The sequence below is a fragment of the Falco naumanni genome, chromosome 9 (genome assembly GCF_017639655.2).
Source record: "Falco naumanni isolate bFalNau1 chromosome 9, bFalNau1.pat, whole genome shotgun sequence".
Lineage (NCBI taxonomy): Eukaryota > Metazoa > Chordata > Aves > Falconiformes > Falconidae > Falco > Falco naumanni.
This window is the reverse complement of record NC_054062.1, coordinates 6967412-6992315: the sequence shown is the minus strand read 5'-3', so window position 1 is coordinate 6992315 and position 24904 is coordinate 6967412. Positions and strand designations below refer to the sequence as shown.

Here is a 24904-nt window from a genome sequence, read left to right as displayed (position 1 = left end):
GATCTTCAGAGTGACTGTGTGGCATAAGATAGAATTTAATGTTTGAAAATTATGAAATGTCAGGCTTCTATTAAGACAACACACTTGAGGCTAGATAGTATTTTTTCTAGACTCATTGTTACTTCTAGGCTGTTACAAAGATCAATAGCTTCTAGTCTGATTACTGAATATTTATTTTGGGATATATCTGTTTTGTCTCATGACTTTTCAATAATATCAAGAAACTATTGTTTACAACAGCATTTCCTTTCACTTTCAACTGTTGTAATCGGTTGACATTTGCCTTGTGTTGTAGTGTTACAACCTTTAACAGTGGCAGTGGTTCAGCTAGCAACGTATGGTTTTGAAATGTCTTAGACTTGTTTAGAGGGCTCAGAATGTTAGTTGTTGTTAGTGCCTTTCTTTCCTGCCAGCTGTGAAACTGCACTGATTAGTAGCAAAAGTGTTTGAGGGTTGGGAACGGGTGTGCAAGGATGAAGTCTTCTGTGTTAATTTTAACTTGCATGTAAATTGCTACATTCAGGATCTGTGTTCAGCTTAAATCATAAGACAACTTGCGGAAATTCTGCCATTCCAAAAGAAGTTAATTTTAGACTTGGCTTAAAATTCACTTTGGATCCAAGTTCAAGTGGAGTGGTTTTGCTACATAGGCTTGAATTTTTATTTAAAGGCTGAAAAGCTGCAGTAGTTTGCTTCAGCACTCTTGTCATCAGAAAAAATACACAATCAGCTTGCTGGAGACTCAGTTGTTCTGCAGACGTTTTGTAAAACGCCTAAGGTTTTAGTCAGGTATTTCAGCCTTTCTATGAACTTTGGTAGTTTAGAACCAAGAAATCGGTGGCTTAGTTTTCTTTTCCAATTTGAGAATGTTTGGCTGACCCCTCTCAGGGACTGAGCACTGTGGTTATTCAATTGCTGTGCACAGATGTTTCAGGATATTGCTTGCAGTAGCTGTAAATTTTGCTTTGAAAATATGTAAACTTTGCCCATCTGAGGCACAGAGCGTTTTAGCTTGTGATCCAAGTAAATGATTAATAATTCCAAACAAAATTAGAAGTATTAGTAATATGTACTAATCAGTAGAAGTGATAGTGTGTCATTCTGATTAAGCTGGGTCTTAGTCAAGGAAACAGCTAGAGATGTGTAGAGGACAGTGGGACTTTTGTCCACGTTGAAATGCTTTCTCGAAAGGGACTGTAATATAGGGGTTTTACCGAGGTATGTATACGGCCAATTATATGTGCTTTACCTGAGCAAAATTTAAGCACAAAGACCTATTGAAAACAGTTTACAATATGAAATTGCAAACTTTATTACGTTCAGTATTTTTTGTGCTTGATTTTTTGTTTGTTCTTTTACATGCTGTCTTTGGATGGAGTTAACATTGTTTACTTTTGTTTATATCACATGCTGCTTACTGGTGCTACTTGTTGAAACTTTTCTTCCTTGTTTCAGATAACGTCCCAGAGGAGTTAAAGGACCCATTTTACATAGATCAATATGAGCAAGAACATATTAAACCCCCCGTCATCAAGCTGCTGTTGTCCAGCGAGCTGTACTGCCGTGTCTGTAGCCTCATTCTGAAGGGGGATCAGGTGGCTGCTCTGCAGGGACACCAGTCGGTGATCCAGGCTCTGTCTCGAAAAGGGATTTACGTCATGGAGAGTGATGATACACCTGTGTCAGAATCTGATCTGGGCTGTGCACCAATCAAAATGGTTAGCTTAATTAAATCCACCTCATGATCTTCTTTTTATTTAACGCTATTTAAAATAGTTAATGGAATGAAGAGCTCCTAATTTCTAGGTCACTAATCTCAGGAATTTTTAAATTTTAAATACAATTAAAATATATAACACTTTTTTTTCTTGAAGGATTTTATTTTTTAGTACTCATTGTTTTCTTCTTTATAGAGTTCTCATATGGCAATGATTGATGCTCTTATGATGGCCTATACTGTAGAAATGATCAGCATTGAAAAGGTGGTTGCCAGTGTCAAGCGTTTTTCTACGTTTAGTGCCTCAAAAGAACTGCCCTATGATTTGGAGGATGCAATGGTTTTCTGGATTAACAAGGTAAAATTTACTTTGAGAAAAGTGTGCCTGTTTCTTATTGTTACTTTTCAGATTTTTAAGAAGTTCCTAATGAATGTCTGTATTCCATCTTTCTTACCTGTGCATGTCTTTCATCTTTTCCACCTCAGATGAAGAGAACTGCTTTAATTACTGTGTTACTTATTACCTCAAGTCCAACAGTAGTGGGTGTAATATCCTTCTAATACAGATTATTATTAACAGTATTTGGTTCCATTACTGCTGTAGTGTGTTGTAATTTTGTCTTCTTGCTTGCCTTCCCAAAGTTTCCCTATGCATTAGGAAAAAGAATCAGGGAATCAAAGTAGCAGGGAAGTGCAGTTTCTTTTTCTTAAAGATGCTATAATAAAGCTGGTAAATTTTTCAAGGCGAATTTTAAAATAAATAAGATAATTAAGAACTAAATTAGGAGAACTGTAGAAGTTGAGTTCTTTTTCAGACAAGCCGCTGTGAGGTGTGGCTTTTTTGTTTGCTGTTTTTTTAAGGTAAAGCATTGTTAAATAACAGGATGGACTTAACATGTTAAATAACTGGATAGACATACTTGAGACTAGCTTGAATACACTTAACAAATACTGAAACTTTTCAAAGGCTAGAGGTTAAGTTACTGAAATACTTTCAAGTTACAGCAGAGTCACATTGCAAAGAGAATGTCTCCTTTGCAAACCTGGGATTCCCTTGTGATTGTAGCTACGGCTAATGAAAAAGTTGGTCTTAAACTGTTGTAACATGATTCTATGAAGGTTTTACGTTTGTAGAATGGATTGACCACTAAGTAAGGGGAGGAAGAAGAAAACTTGACTTGGGGAAACATGTATTTGGATGTATTTGAATATCCTTTCTGTGCTGTGCCCTTTTAGGTGAACCTTAAAATGAGAGAGATAACAGAGAAAGAGATTAAATTAAAACAGCAGCTAATGGAAAGTCCAGGGCACCAAAAGGTAAAACAGATTTGTCTTCAGTTGTGATTTTTGCGTCTTGATGATTAATAGATTTAAATATAAATATCTCCAGTATTTTCGTTGTCAGAGAAATGTGAGGCATCCAGTGCTTGAAACTCTGAGATTTTGTGCATGTGATTTTTGTGTCTTATCAGTGCCCTTCCTTACCTTTCAAGCCCACTGGTATCTTCTGACTTTCCTTTAAGTTTCAGTTGGACTAAACCAACTTGTTTCAACTTAAAATAACTTGTATCAACTTTACATGAGTAAATATGACTCAGCTTTCACAGCACAAAATACATATTATATATTTTGAAAGCTCTTGGCGTATTCATTTTGCATGGGTTAATTGTCTGATGTAATTCAGAGGCTTATTCAAGTTACATCTAGTAAGCATACTCTTGGCATTCAAATGTTATGTGTGTGTTTGTAGTTTTTTTTCCACCTTTTCCCCTTGAAATTATATCACAATGCACTAATATTGAAAAATATAGTACACTTTCATTTCTGGAGAATGTAAAGCAGATCTTTCTCATATATAATGTATATTGGCTATCTGAGCTCCCAACTTCTGATGTAATGAAGCCTTAAGAAAAGCTGCTGTGTACTTTTCTCAAATTGGCATTGCTGTGCAAAAGAGATAAGTGACATGTGAACAAGGCACAATCGTTTAACTTTCATATTGGTGGCAAAGGCTTTTTATATGCTTTTTATGCAAAATAATATACTATCCATAATATTTTATGTAAAATAATTACAAGTTGATGAGTGGTCTTGAAGGATCCCTTTAACTATTTGACTCTCTATTGACTTCTGGGTCACATTTTAATATTTTAAAACCTAAATTTTTAAGATACAAGCCCTCTAAAATATGAAAGTGTTTATTGCTGAAGTGCATTTAAGTATTACTGCTTTTAACTTGCATTGCTGATGTTCCTTTCCTATTCCTACATTCTGTTCCTTGCTTCCTGAGCAGTCTCCTTCCAAATGGTATTGGAAATTAGTACCTGTAAGTGAACTACTTTTCCACCAGTTGTCATCCACCACAAAATCATGGCTTTTTAAATTTCTTCAGAGTGTTTGCTTCCATTACAATGCTCCTTAGATGATCTTTGAAAAAAACACCCGTGCAAGCTTTTGGGTCATCAGGCTTTGTTTCCATAACATGATTTTTGCATACTGTACAGCATATAGCATAAACACTTCACAGCATTTCAAAATTGTTTCCACAGTGCAGGAGTGAGGGATATGGAGTAGCAGCAAAAAACTAGAAAATTAACAACAGTTGAAATGGTTGCATTTACTATTTTTGTTGTAAGTAGGCAATTGATCACAGCACTAAGGTGATATAAAAGCTGGTCGGTTTAAACGGTTATTTAATCTTTGAATCCATAGGTAAGATAGTCACATGTTTGCAGTAGTTCATTAAATAATGCTCTTGCACTGTTTTTGCACCTGCTCTTGTGCAGGTTTGTAAATCTGTCAAAACCAGAACATCATTATTCATTGAGATGGGGTTAGAAGATTTGACAAACCAGTTTGGACCCGTTATGACAGCTGCTGGAATTGTATGCTAAATTAATGAGACTAAAGCTGGCATAATGGGAGGAAAGACAGTTTACATATAAGAACAAAATACTTTCTTTATGGTGGAGTGTGAGAATGGAATATCAGTTCCACACTCTATAAAAAAAATAATGAAATTGTACTTGTAGTATACAAGTCTGCTTTCTTTTGGCTGAGTTTCCTGGCTTTGTTTCAACTTGCAGAAATATTTCTTTGTTCCTTTGCTTTCCTTAGCCTTGATACCCTTTCTCCTGCACTTGCTGGATTTGGTGGTTTTCATTTTCTCTCTGTGAAGATGAGAGCTGTTGTCTCAGTTGCAAATTCCAGAGAGCAGTGCAGTTGCAAAAGGCGGGAGTGAGGGGGTGGTCAGCTGTCCCCACAATCTCTGCCTTTCCACAGAGAGCTCAGTCACACCCCTCTGCCTCCTTTATTTGTTTGAACCAAATGTACGGACCGCAGTATAAACTTTATTTACGTGAAATAAAGGAAACTGAGTGGGGACCTGCAGGCTAATAAAACCTGTGAGAGCGCCCTGTGTTCCAGCCTCGTTTAATGACCTGTGCCAGTGTGTAGTGAAGTATTGACATAGTGCTTATCACTTGTGTTCTAGTGTGCTTAAAGATCTCATCTGTATTTGAGGCATACATTTGATAGCCTTTCGAGGAAGTTGGGTAGGTTTACGTTTTGTTTAGAGACAACTGGGTGAGAGCAGAAGAAACTACAGGAAGGGAATTGACTTGCAGGATATTGTTGCACAAGTTGGTGGTAAAGGGAAGAGTAAAATACTCATTGCTAGTCTAGGACCACTTAAGTTGTATTGGTTTACTGACAGATTTTGAAGTCTCCATAGTAGTTGTCACCCTGTGTCACTTCTGTACTACTTGGGGTTTTGTGTGATTTGTTTGAGTTTTTTAAATATGGAGTTATCTACTTCAGTAGCACCCATTTCTGCACTTTAATGCATACAAAAGTTGTTACTTGTATGCATGGACAGAGGGGAACAAACAACAAAACTTGGGTTAAAATATAAGAAAGAATCCAGAATTTTCAGTATGAAAGACTTGAATGGGAAAGAGAATAATAGTTGAGCAAAAGAATAGGGATTAAATAAAAAAACCCTCTTTGATAAATTTGTGGTTTTTTTCACCAAAGCTAACATAAAGTAATTTTCAGACTTTAGTTCAGTATTGACTGTAGTCAGTTTAAATTTCGTTTAAGCCTATTGAAAATGGAATATTTGTATCTAGTTTAAATACAGGAGTAATTCAATTTAGAAAGAAATTTCTAAAGTTTGTCTTTAATATACTTAACTTGACTAAGTGGATAAATGATGAACCTTTTAAGCTAACCAGTTCACCTTGGTGTGTGTACTTATTTTATCAGACTTGATGACAACATTTCCAGTGCATAATGGATGTTGCTAATGCATTTGATTTGTTTCTTGTTTGAATAATCACCATCGTATATCTCACTATTTCTTTTTGTGTAAGCCTGATCTGATGCATGCCATATCGCACTGCATGCTGGAACCAGTGGAATATGCTCGTGTGGTACAGTATGATTCACATTCCATTACATATTTGTGGAGTGCTCCAGGCTGGGGGAAAAAAATAATTTGCACCTGGTAAAAGGATAGGAAAAATAGCATTAGCATATAGAGATAGCTTTTAGAGTTACTTGCCTTTGCCTGGGAAACTTAACATAAGATATTTATATTTGTGCAAAATAAACAAAACTGGTTCTTATTATATATATATTATATATATATATAAAAAATAAGTGATCTTCATTCCTTTGAACAGATTTTTTTCTCAGCCTGTGCCATCCTAAATCAACACATATGAGTATGTGTGTGTTTGTGTAGAATCTTCCCAGGTTTTCTTGGAAAGTATACGATACAGTTGGTAAAATCCAACTTTCCTCCGATGATTAAATACTTTCTCTGTATATCTGCATGTTAGGCCGGCACATCAGTCAAGATAGTTTGTTAAATGATAAGTGATATTGATGCACTAAAGTGTAAAAGGAATCTCTTTTTTCAGTATTGAAAGGTATTTCTGCTAGGCTCTGTAGCATCTTGTTCTTTCACTCGCCTAGTTGCTTTGCTGCTCAAGCTTAGATACAGCCTTCTAGTCTAGCTAGCATGTGGCTGCTTAGTAAATATCAGCACTAAAACTTCTCTTGCAAAAATTGCAAGAAGCAATGCCAAGATTTGTTCTTTAGTTGACTGGCTTTAGCTCCTTTTCAGTTATGCTCCAAATTACATGAGGGCCAGGGGGGTGGTTTGCAGAAGAGTTTGATACTGATCTGTAGTGAAATCACAGAGTTTTGCCATTGATTTTTAAGGACCTACTTGCTCCTCACTGACTATTTTTGGAAAAGTCCATGGTTTTTTTTTCTCTTGCATGACATTGGTATTGTGTACTGGCTTGCCACACATACCGTGTTCTGAGTCTGAGAGAACTTTGCTGTCTGCGGACATGATAGCAAGTCTGTTGATGTAGGTAATGTATGAGAAATCACTAGCTCATCTGAATTATTTTTTTGCTGTGTTTTGTTTTGTTTTTCCCAAGCTTTAAGTGTTTTCATGTAGTTATCTGTATCTCTTTCTTTGGATCTACTGCATTCATGCATCCTGTGTGGAAGGATTTTGACTTAAATAGCTTGTAATAAGTTAAAAGGTGTGAATGAAGCTAGGAATTCAACAGCACGGATTGCTTCCAGATATAAGGAGAATGATTAAAAGTGAAGCACTATATTCTTCAGAATTGGCTTCCATTGAGAGAAAAGTATAACCTTGTAAATTGGTTTTGACTTAGAGCAGAATGCTATAAAGGATCCACCGTAAAGAGTTTTCAGTGCTTAACAAAAATTCCTTTTTTTAACCTTTTATTTTTAGCATCATATGACACGAACACTGGTTTTCTTTTGTTAGGTACGTTACCGAAGAGACCATCTTTCAAGCAGACAATTACCTTACTTTCCTTTGCTTGAAGATTTGATGAAGGATGGTAGTGATGGTGCTGCTCTTCTTGCTGTGATACACTATTATTGTCCAGAGCAAATGAAACTAGATGGTATGTAATAAAGGCTTCTAAATTTTTTTCCTTTCCAATCTTTGAATGTTGAACTAGAAGTACATTACTAAATAAAAATTGAACACATCTAATGGGTAGTGGACTACAGCAAGTTAATCAGGTCATGTATGGAATCTTCATCAGTGTATTTAAAAAGTAACCTGCCTTTGACTTTGTTTTTTTACTTACTGTATTTAGAATACTCTGCTCTGTATATCATGCACTGCAAAGTGATCCTTTCTTTTATAAATCTAGATGATACAGTTTTCTGTGTTCAAATAACTGAGCTTGGTTTGAATAGACCATAAAAAAGGAATGCATGTCTGCTACTGTTAGCTGATAATTCTCGTGTTCTTCTGTAGAAGTACATAATTTGACATTTTAAAGTCTAGCTTTTAAAACAGTTTCTCCCAGTCTTCAGCAATTGTCACTCTTCAGCATTGCAAACAAGAGTGTTCTTTCCCAGAAAATGTTTTTGTTGATAATTCAGTGTCCTCATTGCATTTAACTTCTACAAATCAACATTTTGTATTGGTTTTTAAATTCTCAGATATGCTGTACCTTGCAGAGCTCCTAAATGTTTTCAGAAGGAACCAGCACTGTGAATCCTAGGAGTAACCTTTTATTATTTGCAAATCAAGATGTCTGTTTTTAATTGCTTTTGCATTCTGTCACTGTGTGTGTTCTTTGTAGCCTTACTTTTTCTGTCGCTGTGATAAGACAGAATCCTATATGGATTATAAAATGAATGCAGAATTGATACTGTTTTGTCTGTGGCTTTCTTCCTCCTTTTCTTGTCCCTCTGGTATTTGACAGTAGAGAAATGTCACTGGTAGCCAATAATTATTAAATGATGGTGTATAAGCAGTCCGTGAAGTTCCGGTATGTAGTGGTTTTGTTAGTTGTGGATGGAAGGTTAGTACATTGGAATAGTGTTGCAACTTACTCATCTTTATCACCTTTCTAGATATTTGTTTGAAGGAGGTAACATCAATTGCAGACAGCCTCTATAATATTCAACTTCTGAGAGAATTCTCAAATGAATATCTAAACAAATGTTTTTACCTCACGTTGGAGGACATGTTATATGCCCCTTTGGTTTTAAAGGTAAGAAACATAATGAAAGATATATTTTTAAAGAAAACTTGGGTAAATCATAAGTGTTTTGTTACTGTGAGGTGTGATTTTGCTTTTTTCCATTTTAGCCTAATGTCATGGTATTCATTGCGGAACTCTTCTGGTGGTTTGAGAATGTCAAACCAGACTTCGTACAACCAAGAGATATTCAGGAAATAAAAGATGGTAAGTTTTCAATTTTTGATAAGTGTTAGTATGTTATTTAAAGAATACTTGCATTACAGTGAAACTCTTGCACAGCAGTGTTCCTTTGGAGTTTTGTTTCTACTCAGACTTTCTGCTTGCCTAGGAATCTTTGAAAGCAGTAAAAATGAAAGGAAAGTTAGTGCTAGATCCAATTTAGTTCTAATTTTTTGAATGAGAGAAGTAGGTTTTTTTCCCCTAAAACCACTAAATATTTACTTGTAACTTTCTTTCCATTAAGGTCACCATAAGATACGTATTTTAAGTAAAGACTAGCACTTAAGGTTCCATTTTAGTGTTGCGTCCTAAAATTTTCATCCTAATGTACTGCAACCTGAAAGCTTCCTGTTCTGTTTTGTTATTTTAATGGCTAGTATCAGTTGTGTTAACATGATAAATATATGCACAGTTAAAACAGTGTTGCAGCAGAAGAGCAGTCGTCCACCGGTTCCTATTTCCAATGCAACTAAGCGCAGTTTCATGGCTAGCCCTGCTAGTACAAATCCAGCAGACGTGCAGCCCTCTGCTCAGACAGGCCCCGAAACTTGCAGTAGATACTACCTGCACCCTGAGGAGTCTGACTACCTGTAAGTCTTGTCTTTGTGTTATTTAGACTAATCTTGAATTTATGCTTCCTTTTGGGTAACCTAGGCATTTCTGCTGCTAAATGTTCTGATTTCACTGCAAACCGAGTGCGTTCCAGTTGTGTACAGCCAGTCTCTAAAATATTCTTAATTCTCAAGTTCAGAGAAACACTTTGCACTGTTATGTTTGACCTTCATTTGGCAAATGCCAGTAAGCCCTACCAGTAAATGTCACCATTGGATGAAATAACTTCTATTTCGAGGGGAAAAAAAAAACCAACACCAAAACCACCAAAAAAACCCCAAACCAACAAACAAAGAAATGTGAAACCTGTTCAAGCAGCTCATCTTTACTAGCTGTATTCTATAACTGGTGATATGAAAACAAATAGGATTTAATGTACAAGAAGGTTAGTGACAAGGCTTTTCAGCTGACTTAACTTACTGGTTACCATCAAATTTATTTCAGCCTTTACTTTATCTCTGTACTATTTACATAAGCTACATTTTAAAATCTGCTGTTGTTCAGCAACCTAAACAGTTTGGTTTCAGGTAGTAGGTTTACTTTTGTATTGTTACATGTGAAAACCTTTTCCTCTCTTTAATTAGCTTCTTTAAAATTAACATGTTATTGTGTTTTAAAGAGGAGTAACTATCAGCAGTGTAACTTTGAAACTACAGGATTTCTCTCATAGAAAAAAGATGTTTGTAGTAATGAATTTTTGCTTTTCTGAATTAGTGGCAAAGGAGGGAGCCCTGCCTTTAGCCCTTCTCATCCACTGCTCCCTTTGAGACAAAAGCAACAAAAATCTTTACAGGGAGAAGACAGCCCTGGTAAGTCTGCTTCAAATTTGCATTTCAACAGGCAATGACCATCAATGTCAATACAGTAATGAATAAAAATATAAGTTCATATATGTGATTGATCTAAAATTGAATAAACTGCAGCTGCAGTTGGCTAAGTGGTAAGCGTGTTGAGTTTGAGTAAATTCATCCTTGTTTGCATTAAAATATTTTAAAGATCTTTTAAGAAAGTTACTGAATTGTTAATATTTTTTCTTTCACAAAATTTCTCAGAATCTCAAATGCAAGAAGTTAAGACTAATGTCAGTTCTATGGAAAGAAAGGAAAAAGCCACTTGTCAAATGTTTGTAAGATTAGCAAAAGTCCTAGGAAGTAAGATTGTAATCTAGACTGACAAATACACTCTAGTACTTGACATATTTTGCCTAAATGCTTTTTTAATTACTGAAAATTTAGGTTTTATACTTACCCAGAGATGCTCAGAATTTCTTTTCTGTTGTCAGCTAAGGTGCCAGCCAAATATTCCAAATGCTTAGACTCTAACAACATGCAGTAAGGACTTTTTTTTTTTTTGAGGTTGGGGGGGCTGACAGGAAAGGCAAATTGAATGGTCTCATATTTGAAAATTCAGAAATCAGATATGCTTATGTGGTCACTTCTCACTGTATATTTTCAGGCTTAGACTGTCTTGTTAGTATTTCAACAAATCTGTTTTCTGCTGCCATCTCTTGGTGAAAGTTTATGGTGTTTGCTATTAAATAAGGTAAAAGTACTAGTTTAAAGACAACTTCTAAACTGTTAACAATTTAAAAAAACATTTCAGGTCATCGGCATCGTTCTAATTCTCTGACTCGTGTTGATGGGCAGCCACGAGGTTCAGTTCTTGCATGGCCAGAGAGGAAACCCAGGTAACAGAGGCACTGAAGTATTACAATACTGTTTAGTGAAAGGACACTGTGACAACTTCATTGTAGTAATGTGGTATCACTTCATCGGAACTGGACTGAGAAGTTGCTTAATTTTGTGTTTTTCTAACGTACATTTTCAGAGATGATGGATTTTAGGGTTGCAATTGAAGATACTTTAAAAATTATTTTCAGTAAGCAGTGTTGAAAACTGAAATATCTGAAGTTGCTATGTATTATTGCTGGTCACTTTTGATGCAGGATACATTTTTCAAATGAAGCAAAAATTTTAGCTGTCTATATCATGGGTCCTTAGTGGAACAAATTGTAAGTTTTTGTGCTGAAGTGTCAGTAGATTGTTCTTATCTTTTCTAGGCCTTTGTCTCAGCCAACACCATTTGCTCTTCATCATTCTGCCAGTAGTGATGTAGACCCTGAGTCTGGTGATAGCATTAGTCTGGCCAGATCGATCAGCAAAGACAGTCTTGCATCAAACATTGTTAATGTAACTCCAAAAAACCAGCCCCATCCTCCATCAGTGAAAACTAACGGGAAGAGCTTGCTGAACAATGTTGAAATTGAGGATGAAGATGAAGAGCTTATTGCAATAATCAGATCTGAAGAAAGGTCAAACCGTGATGATCTTGAATTGCAGAATGCATCAGCCAGGGTGCCCAGCGTAGTTGCAACTGCGTGGTCTCCAAAAACAAATAGCGAGACTTCAGAAAGCAAACCAGAGAGTTTTTACTTGGAGCCTTTAATGCCTGCCATTTTAAAACCAGCAAAGGAAAAACAGATAATCAATAAAGAGGATGAATGCGGGGAGGGGAAACAAAGGAGTTTTATTACCAAGAGATTAAATGAAGGACACTTGCCTTTGATCCGCAAGAAAACAAATAGCAGTCATGGTGAGCATGACCTCGGTAGGACTTTTACTCCAATTTCTAGTTCCGATTTCACTCCAGTTGCAGATCCTAGTGCTGCAGATTCAGTGGCACTGGCGGAAGCCAGCTTAGAAGCTTCCAGACCTTTGGCTAGTAGCAGTTTAGATCCTTCCACTCAGGAGCTATCTACTGGAGGGTTTTTTCTTCATGCTGCTAAATCAGATGATGACATAGCAAGTAAAGTCAATGTAAGTTATGTGAGAAGTCTCAATTTGCACGTTACAGACACTACATGGACTATGGTGAGACAGGACTCTGATTCAGATCTCTTAGACATAGAAGACACTGAACAGGATTTAGTAGTCATAGATGACCATCCTATAGTCGCTAAGTACATTGGCGAGGAAGAATCTGCAAAATTGCAAGAAGATATGAAGGTAAAAGAACACGAAGATAAGGATGATGCTAGTGGACGTTCCAGCCCATGTTTGAGTACAATTTCTCAAGTCAGCAGTGTGTCGATGGCTAGTGGGAGTGTCCGAATGACTAATTTCGCGGAACGAAAGCTTCAGAGACTTAACAGTTATGAAACAAAGTCCAGCACGAGTAGTTCACAGAAGACCACACCAGATGGATCAGAAAGCTGCCCGGCACCACTAACCACATGGAAACAAAAGCGAGAACAAAGCCCCAACAGACAAAATAAAGATAATGTTAATCTTTTAGCTTCTGAATTGGTGCAGCTTCACATGCAGTTGGAAGAGAAACGAAGGGCAATAGAAGCTCAGAAGAAGAAGATGGAAGCCTTATCAGCAAGGCAGCGACTAAAATTGGGCAAGGCAGCTTTCTTGCATGTGGTTAAAAAAGGGAAATCTCCTGACGTTCCACAGCCTCTCAAGCCAGAACATTTTGGAAAAGAATATTGTCGGCACAATGGTGAAGACTTAGATGAAGTTTCTTTGGGTTCCAAATCTGAGGAGTTTCTTGTGAAAGAGGAGGAGAGAGAAGAAATGCTTAATGATTCTCAAGAAGTAGCAAAAGTAAAAATGCAAGAAAGCCTAGCTTTTGCGGAGCAACATAAACAGAAAGACTCTGCTGCTTTACATGATTTGGAAAAAAGTAAAATGATTTCTGTTGCCCTCCTGGATGACAGTGTTACAGAAGTGGATATAAATGAATGTGATCTTTCTATCGAAAAACTAAATGAAACAATCAGTACACTTCAGCAGGCTATATTAAAGATTTCTCAGCAACAGGAACTGCTTATGAAATCTCCATCAGTGCCATCGCCAGGAACCAGAAATAACTCTCAGGACCAAAAGGTAAAACCATCGATTCATTTTGTTGAGCCCTTATCTCCAACTGGAATGAACAGTCTTCGTAAACCACCTCGGTTTGGTCAAGGAAGGAGTTCTCGATCAGGAAGACCAGCTGATCTGAAAGTCACTAAAGACAGACAACAAAATTCAGCACGTGTTAAAACCCCGACACAAAGTCTAGAAACCTTACCACATTTAAGACCATTTCCATCCAATAGCTTGGCAAAGACACCGACGGAAATCGGCTTGGAAGGTAGTCCTGATTCTGGAAATGGTTCTCAAGAAAAGTGTTTCTTTGATACCTACAGGCTTCACGATGAGAGCAATCAAAGGGCACTTGTTCTCTCCACCTCCAAAGATGCAAATATTATTTCTGAAATGAGCAAGGAAGTGAATAACACCTTCAAGGAAACAGGGCTAAATTCATCTGATGGCTCAGGAAAAGAGAATGTCCCAGTGGATGAGCCACTGAGAAGCAAGGCCAATCTCATTGAAGTAGACTTGTCTGACTTAAAAGCTCCAGATGAAGGAGAACTTGAAAACCGGGATAGGTCTACGGATATAATTAGTGAAGGTGATCAGAAGTCTGGTGTGGGTTTTTTCTTCAAGGTAAATATGATGCCTTTCTATATTTGGTTAATGTTGCGTGTTTTCCCAGCGTTAGAACTGATTTTGTCCACTTCATACTTCTGATGGAACACAGAACATTCTGGTTGCAATATTAGGACTTTAAAAAACTGTGTTGGAAAAGGATTGCTTGTGTAGAAAAGTTTTTGGCTTGATGTGAGGAATCCTGGTTCTTGTTAACTTTACTTGGAACCAGGGTTAACCTTGCTTTTCTTCTTTCCCTTAGTTTTTTTTTCTGTCAGAGAAACTGACATACAAATATGTTGTAAGTACTTAGCACAAAAGAATCACAGAATGAAAGGGAAGAATTTACCATTCTGAAATCCCAGCATTCTATGAACCTATATCAACTGAAGGAAAAAATTCTGACAGGGTGCATGTATCTAGTAAAAGCCTGCTGAACAGGTTTGGAAACTTGGTGGGGAGCTGAGAGTCTGAACTGGGGGGGTTTTTGCATTTGCGCCCAGATTTCTCTGATTTTTGAGCAGCCTCACAGGCCAAAAGTCAAGGGCTGTAATGGAGAATTTAGCTGTATGGCTGTAGATGCAAGTGAGAAATGAGATGCTTCAATGCAATGTTGGAAGAAATTAATGTTTTTCATGCAGCTTTCATTTTTGTCTTGTAATGGTAGTGTATAGGGCTCATGATGAAAATGTATTAAATTTAAGTAATTTCTCTTTTTGCGTCTAACTCTGCCTTGAGGAAAAGGTTATTGTTAAGCTGTTTGATTTATTTAGTACAGTGATATTTCTTATATTGTGAGGTTGGATGGTTTTTAAATAGTGTATCTACACCTTCTAGTGAAGTTCAGAACTGCTATCAGAACATTTAGTATCTTAACTTGTGCTTGGCAATGAATGTTGTAAATATCTCAAATGTGCTGACGTGACAATACTTTCTTTTTTAATTTCTTTTACAAGGAAGTTGGGCTAGGCTGTCTCGGTCTCAGTGAATTTAACTTCTGGTTTTATGTAGTGTGATTAATATGGCTGACTCAAAATTCATTGTTATGCTGGGGTTATTTGTGCTCTCCATCCTAGCCCACATGACAGTTGCGTTCTTTGTGCTTCTGGAAGGTTTTGTGGTGATTAAGCATACTTAAAAACAAGTCCAGAGTAAGATGGGACTGTTTGGTTGGGGTTTTTTCTCCCCACAGACTTAAGGGAAAACTAAAACTGTCTCTTAAGTTCAATACAGTTCTGATCTACATTCATCAATTCTAAAAATGTAAAGATTTCCGAAAGTAATAGCTTACGTTTTCCTGGAATCCTCAGCAATCTTGTGATGTCCAGCTTAATATATATTCTTCTAGTCTCTAAAACTCTTTACCCCTATGAATTATGCAGGATGAGCAGAAAGCAGAAGATGAGCTCGCAAAAAAACGTGCAGCGTTCCTTTTGAAACAGCAGCGCAAAGCTGAGGAGGCTCGGATTCGGAAACAGCAGCTGGAGGCTGAAGTTGAGCAAAAAAGAGATGAAGCTCGGTAATAACATGTGGAAAAGAATACTTTTTATCTTTAAGATGAGGAAAACTATTGTATGTTGAATATAATGTTATATTTGCTTTTCAGTCGCAAAGCTGAGGAGGACCGAATACGGAAAGAGGAAGAGAAGGCTCGAAGAGAACTTATCAAACAAGAATATCTAAGGAAAAAACAACAGCAAATTTTGGAGGAGCAAGGGCTCGGAAAGCCCAAATCAAAGCCCAAAAAACCCAGGCCAAAGTCAGTCCATCGTGAAGAATCTTACAGTGATTCAGGGACAAAGTGTTCTTCCACACGTAAGAATTTTGTTTGCTTTCACAGAATCTGCAAATCTGCTTTAGTAAAACGTGTTTCACATTTTCTCTTTTGCTTTGTAGCTGATAATTTGAGCAGTGCTCAGTCTGGTTCCAGTCTGTCTTTGGCCTCGGCAGCAACAACTGAACCTGAAAGTGTGCACTCTGGTGGCACACCGTCTCAGAGGTAGAGTGATAGCCTTAATTTCATTTTTTTGATATTTTAATATGTTATGAAATAGTGTTGGGGTTTAGTGTTTCCTGCTTCAGTTTGCTGGCATAGAGGCACAACAGTAATTAGTGAACACATCTTCTGTTTTATGTGGCTGCCAACTCTGATGTTCTGTACAAACTTACAATTTGGTTTTGTTGTCTTCCAAAGGAACAGTAGATCTTTGCTTTGATAATCTAGCAGGAAGAATCTGACTGTTCTGGGGGAGGAAAAGGGACAATAGCCTATTCCATTCAGAGCCAGCAACTGGTGAATTTACTTAAGATTGGAGGGGGGAAAACCCCAAAATCTTGGCATATAATTTTTTTTTTATTATTCTTCCCCCCCACCCCGAAGAGTTGAATCAATGGAGTCCTTACCAATACTGAGCAGAAATCCTAGCAGAAACACAGAAAGAGATTGGGAGAACGCTTCGACAGCATCTTCTATTGCTTCAGTGGCAGAATACACAGGTGACTATTTTGTTTTACTTTGAGCATTTGTCATGAATATCAGGTCATAAAAAGCTGCTGTATATTTGATGTGACACTTTTGGGTTTTTTGAGAAGTCGTCAGGTGTATTTTGATCCAATATCTCTAAAAGTTTGTTATTGTAGAAAAATATTTGAGGAGGTTGTCATTTTGATGAATGACATTCTTAATGTTTGTAAATATAGCGCAAATAACTTTCACTTGTTTATCTTTTTTAGGTCCAAAATTATTTAAGGAACCCAGCAGCAAATCAAACAAACCTATTATTCACAATGCTATTTCTCATTGCTGCCTTGCTGGAAAAGTGAATGAACCACATAAGAATTCAATATTAGAGGTAAACTTTAAAATACAAGATCAGTAATGCACTTAAATTAAAATGTATCTGTAATACTCATTTTGTAATCCCACATTGTAGCAAATTTTCCTAAAATGTACCTGTATTGAGAATCCTTTACTTCCCTTGACTGTGTGGACTTGTGGAAAACACGATCCTGCATTTAGAGTTGAATTTGTGAGTTTATAAAAACTGAAAATCGTGTTCCAAAAACTTAAAACACTTAATCAGCTATATGTGAAAGCTTAAAGCTTGGCATAACATGGACATTTTCACTGTGAACAATCTAAGTGTGTCTGTTTGTTTATTTTTAATGTAGGAACTAGAAAAATGTGATGCCAACCACTACATTATCTTGTTCCGTGATGCTGGCTGCCAGTTCAGAGCACTTTACTGCTACTATCCTGACACTGAAGAAATCTACAAGCTGACTGGAACAGGGCCAAAGAGCATCACCAAGAAAATGATTGACAAACTTTATAAGTACAGTTCGGACAGAAAACAGTTTAACGTGATCCCAGCCAAAACCATGTCTGTCAGTGTGGATGCTCTTACTATTCATAACCACTTGTGGCAAGCCAAGCGACCTGCAGTGCCAAAGAAGACTCAGACTCGTAAATGACACTGAGTTCTTGGGGAGAAGATTGCTGAATGGGGTTGCATCGAAAGAAGACACGTTTACCATTTTCCTCCAGTTTGGTATGAAATGTGCAGAACCATAAACACTTTTTAAGAAGCTTCTAAACAGAAACCGTGGATGCAAGTTATTAAGAATGAAGGAACATTGCCAGTGTTTTTTATGAATAAATCTGCTGTTACACCCAATGCTAACTACTGTGGCTTTCAACTGATGAGGGACTGTGCATGTAGCAAGATCTTTAACAAGTGGATTTCCTTTTACTTGAAGCTTTTCATCGGTACAAATTGGGAATAATTGAGTTCTGTTTCCTCTCCACCTCATTCCCTCCTTTTTCCTGTCATTCTTGAAGGTGGCAAGCTCTGAACTTCAGTAGAAGGATTGAACAGATCTTGGGTGAAGTGTTTTGGGTTGGGTTTGGTTTGGTTTTTTAAACAGTCTTTAGGGAAATCTTCCTTTCAGACTTTTTTGAGGAACTGTTTAATACATCAAATTGTTGTACTGTATCTACTGCCAACGTAAGTCCAGCTCTCAGATTTCTGAAAAAAGCCCCAACATGTGCTGCTCAGAACAGAGTTTACTTGCAGTATCTGTTTAGGATAAGCATTGCAAGGATTGCAAAAGCCAGTCTTTTTAAAAAAAAAAATAATTGTTTGCAAATTTAAAGATCTCTGGAATACAATCATGAAGAGGCATACAGGTGCTACTACTATAGCTGGAATGTGCCTGACTGAAACTTAAGTCAAGCTGAATGGAGCACAGTTATTACTGATTTCAGTTTCAGGTAGTGTCCTAAAGATTTGTTTGCTTTGTTAAAGATGGATTCTGGTAGGTATAGAACATTTCCACTCTGAGCACGCTACTCCTGTACAATGGTGCACTTAATGATCACAAATTTTAATGTTTTTATTACATCATGAAATGTAATTCTACTTCCTTTGTCCTGTCTTTATTCTGAACGAGCAGCATGCTCTAAAATGAAGAGTGTGTTATGTTTTTATTTTGGGTGATATATTAGTATATATTGATTTGTTTTCTCATTTAAAAGCAATTTTTAAACAGAGACATTTGCATTTGTTTCAGAATCCCAAATAAGTCGAATGGCTTGGATTTCTTTTCATGTTGAAATATTAAATCTTGAGTTACGACCTTAAAAGTCTTTGTTTCAGCAGATTAAGTTTTTGTCTGTGGTAACAGGGTATATTTGCAGTTCAGTTCAATTATTTTTTTTTTAACACTCCCATTTCTCATTTTTGGTCCGGACTACACTTCTGAGTAGGTTTCTGTAGCTATTACCCAATTTAATCCGCTAACTTGCGCCCGCTACGTGCGGCTTGACACTACTACTTGCAGGTCATGTAGGCTTATAACTTTGGTTTGCACATGTTTACTTTTATTTGAAGTATATACTTGAATATGTATCTCTTGAGTGCAGAAGGCACTACACCATCCTAGAGACAAACTGAGCTCTAAAATACAATACAGTGTCATTATTAAGCTTTGAAAATAATGGAAGTTAGTTGTGTACATAAGGGGAAAATAAGGTACATAATAATAAAGTGCTAACTAGACAGAGCAAAGTGAAGGTCTTCCATTGCAGTCTCTCAATTTTTTTTCCCCTTCCATTACTCCTTGACTAGGCTGCTGCAACTTTGTAAATTATGTTAGATAGTTTGCTGCTTGTAAATAATTAAAGGCTTTATGGTTTCTAAAGTGCTAAGTATTAAACACTGTCATGAGTGTAACTTTTGTTACCATGCTTTTCATGCTTGTGCTTTATTTCTCACTGTTTGATATTATATACCATATTTATTTTATGAAACACTGAAATTTAATAAAAATCATTAACTGATTTAGTTTTTTTCATGTGTACTTCTGTTGTTGTGACACTTCATCCCCCTCAGAACTAATATGCTTTAAAGATGTGCTATTCTATGTTTAGTTGTGCTCTTAGAAAGCTTCATCTGTATGTAGCTGTAATAACTTTATGACAAGTTTTCCTGACCCTGATTGCAATGTGCAAAAATTCAACCAGAAGGCTTTCAGAAAATTAACAGTCTCTTTAAGGATTTATTTGATCAGTCTTCAGACTCTTGAATCTGGCAGGTGGGTTTTCTTTGATCTATGTATTCAGTTAGTGACAGAATTTTGGAAGCACCAAGAGAATTTCTTTTGTAGAGCTCTTCAGTATTAGCTTGCTTGTGATTTGTAAAGACAAGTTGCCTGCAGAATTTAGAAATAAGCTGGTGGTTTAAGCTTTGTAATGAATCCATATTGGTTGCACAGAAGTGAAATTTGCATTCTGAAAACTATGGATTTTTTCCAATGCAGAAATAGTTTTCTGTGACTGTACAATAAATTTTTCAAAGATAGTCCTTGTTTGTAGAGATTTAAAAAAAAATAATCAGTGATTCTAGTGATTTGTACTTTTATGTATTTCATTCAGGCTGAGATATCGTTGCCCATAGAAAGGACTGGAACAACGAAGGCGATGTCACCTTCAGTGTCCTCCTGGATCTCATTGCACTAGATCAGGTCCTTACTTTTCCTGCTGCAATGTGGCCTCATTTACTACTGGAAACAATAGGAGGTGACATCCATTTGGAGAGGGAGAGGAGGCCAAGGAGTTCTTCATCTTACAGGCAGCATGTAGCCCCAAGCTGAGGATCAGAGGGGAAGTAGGAGTAAGTCATTTTCTAAGAGATTAAATTTTCTGAAAAACTAAGTTTTAGTTATATAAAAAAACCCCCATTAATCTCAAATACCTTGGCAAGGAATATGCTGTATTAATTTGGTCTGGAAGCAGGAAGAGGGAGAACTTATTTGTAAGAACATGACGTAGAATTTACACAGAGGAATGTGGATAAACTGTAGATGTATAGAGGCAAATGCAATCAGCATTTTGTAGAAGAGAGAAAAAATCATTTTCTTACATAGGTTTTGTATAATCCAGAATGACAGCTTAAACTTGGTTTGCTGCTTGGTGTCGGCCCAGGGTGAAATATGGTTGTAGGACTGTGACTGCGTATCTTTGTTAGCGTAGTTCTTTGTCTTAAGTTTATAGAATTCTGAATACGTGGCATTTCTAACTAGTTTTAATGATGTTATGCTTAATGCTTCACTTACAGTGGCTGAGAATCATTACGTGTAGGGATAGTTAGGTGATCTGTACTCTGATAATTGCCATGGAAGATCCCACCATCTTCTTTGCTGTTGTCTCTTCTAAAAATCACTGCTTAGAATATGAATTTTTGTCCTTTTCACAGCCACCTGAGGGTACTGTGTAAATACCCTGACAGCTGAAATGCGAGGAAGGTTACCGGCTGTTCCAGTAGAGTGGTGCCCTGCTCTGTCTGGGTGCCTCCTGTAGATAAATAGCAATCATTTGTCAACCTGCAGCTTTAAGAAGTTTAGTTTGTTTTTCACCAGGATTGATTGGAGCCAGGGTTGTTCCTTCTTCCCGTTTCCCATGTAAAAGCGAGCAGAACTGGGTTTGGTTTAAAAAAAAAGGTTCTCGTGCTTCCTGGGAGTATGGGCAGGAAGAGGGAGTGGGAGCTTTAGGTACAGCTACGGTATCAGCTTTTCCTACTGACTGTGGGGCTAAACTGTAACAGCTGTCTAAAAACAAGGGAGATGATAAAATTTTTATTTTTTTTTCCCCACTGAATTTTCCAAAGATGTGCCTAAGCCAAACAGCCTTTGTAGTGCTCCCTGGAAATGAACCGCAACGCTCTGGCTGTGTTTGCTCTGAGCTAGAGAATTTGTTTTCCATATAGAGTAGTCTGCAAGTAGGTCTGCCTTTGACCTCTCTCGATTTCTTACTAGTTTCTTACATGTAATAAATACAAGAATGTACATCTTTAAAGTGCTTTTAAATGCAGTTTCTTTTTCTCAGATTCCCATTCATCGGTCTGTTGCGTATTTGCACATGCTGTTTGCGTCTGTAGATTTAATGTGTCTTTGTCTCATTTTCATCATGCTTTCTGGTAGGGTAAGAATTCAAGCAAGAATAATCTGAGTTTTGAAAAGCCTGACTTATTTTGAAAACCTTAATACAGTTGAACACTATATGCTGGGCTGCTAGAACGGTTCAGTGTGCAAAAAAAAAAAAGTAAATCTGACTTCTTGCCACTATACTGGAGAGTTCAGAGCGTAGACACTGGTGATCTCTTGAGGTTTCACTTACTACAAGCAATAGTTTGGGGCTATAGTATAACACGAGTGACATGAATGAGTTCTTGGGACTCTAATTTTGCATTCCTTGTGCTTTTTTTCTTTAAAAGTCTTCAGAACTGAGCACTAGAGGCAGTGTCAAAACACTGGAACCCCCCTGGCTTTGATTTTTTTTTTAGGTTGTTTTGGGTTTGGCTTTTTTTTTTTTAATATAGCAACAAACGGGATGTGTCATCTTTACTCTGAACTGACTGTCCTTGGAATCTGGGATCTGCTCTGCTTTCTGACAGCAGGATCGTACCTGGGGTTTTTCCTCAGGCATACATTGATATAGCCAGTTTTCATGGTTGTGTATTAAGCTATTATCCACGCTGTGCTTATCTAATTAAATAGCTTTCAGTTAATTAAGCTTTTAAATTTAATGTATTTTAAGCAGTTCAGTGAGATGCAGCTGGCTGCGTGCTGGTGTGACTGAGGATGGCAGTGGCAGGGTATGATTTCTGCCCTGGATTTTGTGGCTCGGGTGTCAAACAGTAGCTGAATTCTAAGACTTCGTAGGAGGCTGGTTTTGCTGTGGCACTCCAAGGACGCTGCTGCCGAAAGTGACCTGCAAAAAAGATTTTTTTGCGAGATTGTTTTTGTACCCATTTTTACTGCTATGTTAGGTATGCAGAACTGGAGAATCTGTGAAGTATTTTGTGGGGGAGGTGTGTTGTGTGTGCTGCTGCTACATGAAAACTTTATATAATATTCTTCAGGACAGTTTGAAATTAAGATATTCATGTGGTCGACAAGTATATTTTTTAGATGTCTAATCTACATATTTCAACACGTTAAAGCCAAAAAAATTGAACTCTTGTCCTCACATTGATAAGATGTTCTATTGTTTAATTATATATGTGAAGACTGAGTATTAAAAACGGAAGAAAAAGTTTACTTCATCTTACTTCTGTAATATTTTTTGTAGTCTTGCGCGTATGTTAGGATATACTTAAAACTTCTGTGGATGGCGGGTCTGATCATGGATTTAGCTTTAATACATTGTTGCAGAAACCAAGGGACATTGATGTGATGCATCCCAAGAGATGCTCCACAGGTAATCCTGAGCGCTTGGAATATGTAGGCACATTTAATCTGCCTCTGACATGTGCTTCAGAATCTAAGAGAAGGGGACATTTAATCTTGACTTGTTTTTTGACAAAAGGGTATGACGTGCATTGGTATAGTCCTTTATCTCATGCAGATTGTCAGGACAAATATACCAGAATTACAGGAGGAACTTTCACTCCATGAAATGTAAGTAATTGCCCGTATTGGATTTAAATTTTTGCACTGAACTGGAGATCACCATTCAGGTGATGGACTGCAGTTATCATGTAGTAAGCAAAAAATCCTTAGTGTGGTTTTGAAATTTTGTTTGAATGCATTGTCAATATAAAATTATTATTATAAAGAAAATATTTCCCTTATGGTTCTGAGCTTTCTGTTTGCAGGTACATGAAGGTTTATTTTGGGTTTAGGGGTTTTGAAGATCTCAAGATTCCAGTGTACATATGACAAAGCCTATTTTTGCTCTTCTGTTCCAAGTGGTAAGTTAGACTCTTATCTTAAAAATTAAACCAAACTTTTATCAAAAATGCCATTCTTTCCACTCAAACTTTCTTAATTAGGAATATGTTGTTTGTTGAATCTTGATTTTTTGTCTGTTAGGGTGACCACAGATTATTTGTTAGTGATTTGGGGATTTTTTTAGTGTGTACAAATGGAATTGAAGACTGTAACTACAGTGTTCCGCAGAGTTAGCCAATGTCAGAGTTCTTTACAGCTGGCTATATTAATCAATGTTAATATAGCCATATTTTAAAGACCTTTCTTATAATTTTGGTCTATATTTAACCGTTTGTTTAGGACTGACCTTAGAATTAGGAAAACTTTGCTATTAAAAAACAAGCTTATGCGTTAGTAACAAGAGCTTAATTTTTCACATTCACGTTCACATTTCACCATCCAGCTAGAACATCTTGCTTTAATCGCTTGTCTTTGTTGAGGAGATTCCATCCTGATATGTGAAAAGAAATGATGTGTCTGTATTCGTGCAAGCATTTCTTTGCCTTGTTCCCTAGCTTTCCCAGGGAGCCTGGCCTTGGCTGTACATGTTGCAACCAAGGCTGGAGTTACCAACTGTACCGCCTTCAGCAGCCCGTTTGCAGCCTGTCACAAGCCTCCCTCTAGCAAACAGCAGCATCACAAGGTTAACTTCAATTTATCTGTCTGGTAATACCTACTTTATCAAGGAATGTGCTCAGTGGGATGTCTCCCGACAGTGAAACTACAGTCCATGGAACTGTTCAAGTCATCTTCAGGATCTAGGATTTTCTCTGCTAGGTGGTAAACACTGCAAGTTCAGTTTTCTGAAATAAAGAGGAAACAAAGTAACTTCAAATAATGAAAACTCACAAAATGAGAGCTAAGCACTGCTGTAATACGTCCCGTATGAGCTGAGCACTAAAGATTTGGGTATTATAGATTCTGACTTGTAATTTTATATGTGAATGCTTCATGCCATTTTAAGTGATTTCTGATGGTGTTAGTGTCTAGTACTGAGCATTAAAGATGGCAGTATATTCTAGATTCTGTATTATAGATCTGTTTCCATACTAAGTGTATTGCTTGCGATAATATTGAAGATCAAGAGGAGTATGTGACTGAGTTTATAATGTAAAATGTGTAGCAAAATGGCTGTTCCTTCTCTTTTGTTTTACATTGACAGTTTGACTGCCAGAAGTCCATGATATGAAGTTATCCAAAGAAAGCTGCTGTGGTAACTATGAATCTTCATATGAACGAAATGGAATGGCCCTTATGGATGAAGGTCAAATTAACTGAAAAGATTAGCTAATTTAAATGCTGCTGCTTTTTTTTTCTTTTTCCCCTGGTTCATAAATGATCCCAAGTCTTATGAGTAGCTATTCTTGTCCCCCAGATTGCAGACAGGAATTTATTCCATCCATGTGCAAATAGAATAATGACAAAAATAAGCTAGTATTTCAATAGTTGAACTATATTAAATACAGTCCATATGCCAAAAGGATAGATTCCAGGAATTAAAAGGGAATTGAAAGACTTGCTGTGATAGAAATGTGAAATAAAAAGCGAGT

General features: G+C 36.9%; 1 protein-coding gene across 6 annotated transcripts in view; it reads left to right on the top strand.

Moving 5' to 3' along the window:
- CAMSAP1 (calmodulin regulated spectrin associated protein 1) overlaps window positions 1-19425 on the top strand; it is a 28719-nt gene extending 9294 nt beyond the window's left edge. For 2 of the 6 annotated variants that reach the window (XM_040606108.1, XM_040606105.1), the window contains exons 3-20: window positions 1456-1718; window positions 1914-2075; window positions 2954-3034; window positions 4011-4043; window positions 6091-6150; window positions 7536-7677; window positions 8645-8784; window positions 8883-8979; window positions 9407-9584; window positions 10321-10415; window positions 11209-11293; window positions 11666-14102; window positions 15467-15603; window positions 15691-15899; window positions 15981-16083; window positions 16465-16580; window positions 16818-16936; window positions 17256-19425. In XM_040606108.1, coding sequence (XP_040462042.1) covers window positions 1456-1718; window positions 1914-2075; window positions 2954-3034; window positions 4011-4043; window positions 6091-6150; window positions 7536-7677; window positions 8645-8784; window positions 8883-8979; window positions 9407-9584; window positions 10321-10415; window positions 11209-11293; window positions 11666-14102; window positions 15467-15603; window positions 15691-15899; window positions 15981-16083; window positions 16465-16580; window positions 16818-16936; window positions 17256-17558 — 4760 coding nt within the window. In that variant the 3' untranslated portion in view covers window positions 17559-19425. Of the gene's footprint in view, window positions 1-1455; window positions 1719-1913; window positions 2076-2953; window positions 3035-4010; window positions 4044-6090; window positions 6151-6172; window positions 7105-7535; window positions 7678-8644; window positions 8785-8882; window positions 8980-9406; window positions 9585-10320; window positions 10416-11208; window positions 11294-11665; window positions 14103-15466; window positions 15604-15690; window positions 15900-15980; window positions 16084-16464; window positions 16581-16817; window positions 16937-17255 lie in introns of those variants that run through there. The other 4 variants (XM_040606106.1, XM_040606107.1, XM_040606110.1 and 1 more) reach the window with 4 other exon arrangements.
- The last annotated feature ends 5479 nt before the right edge of the window (window positions 19426-24904 follow it).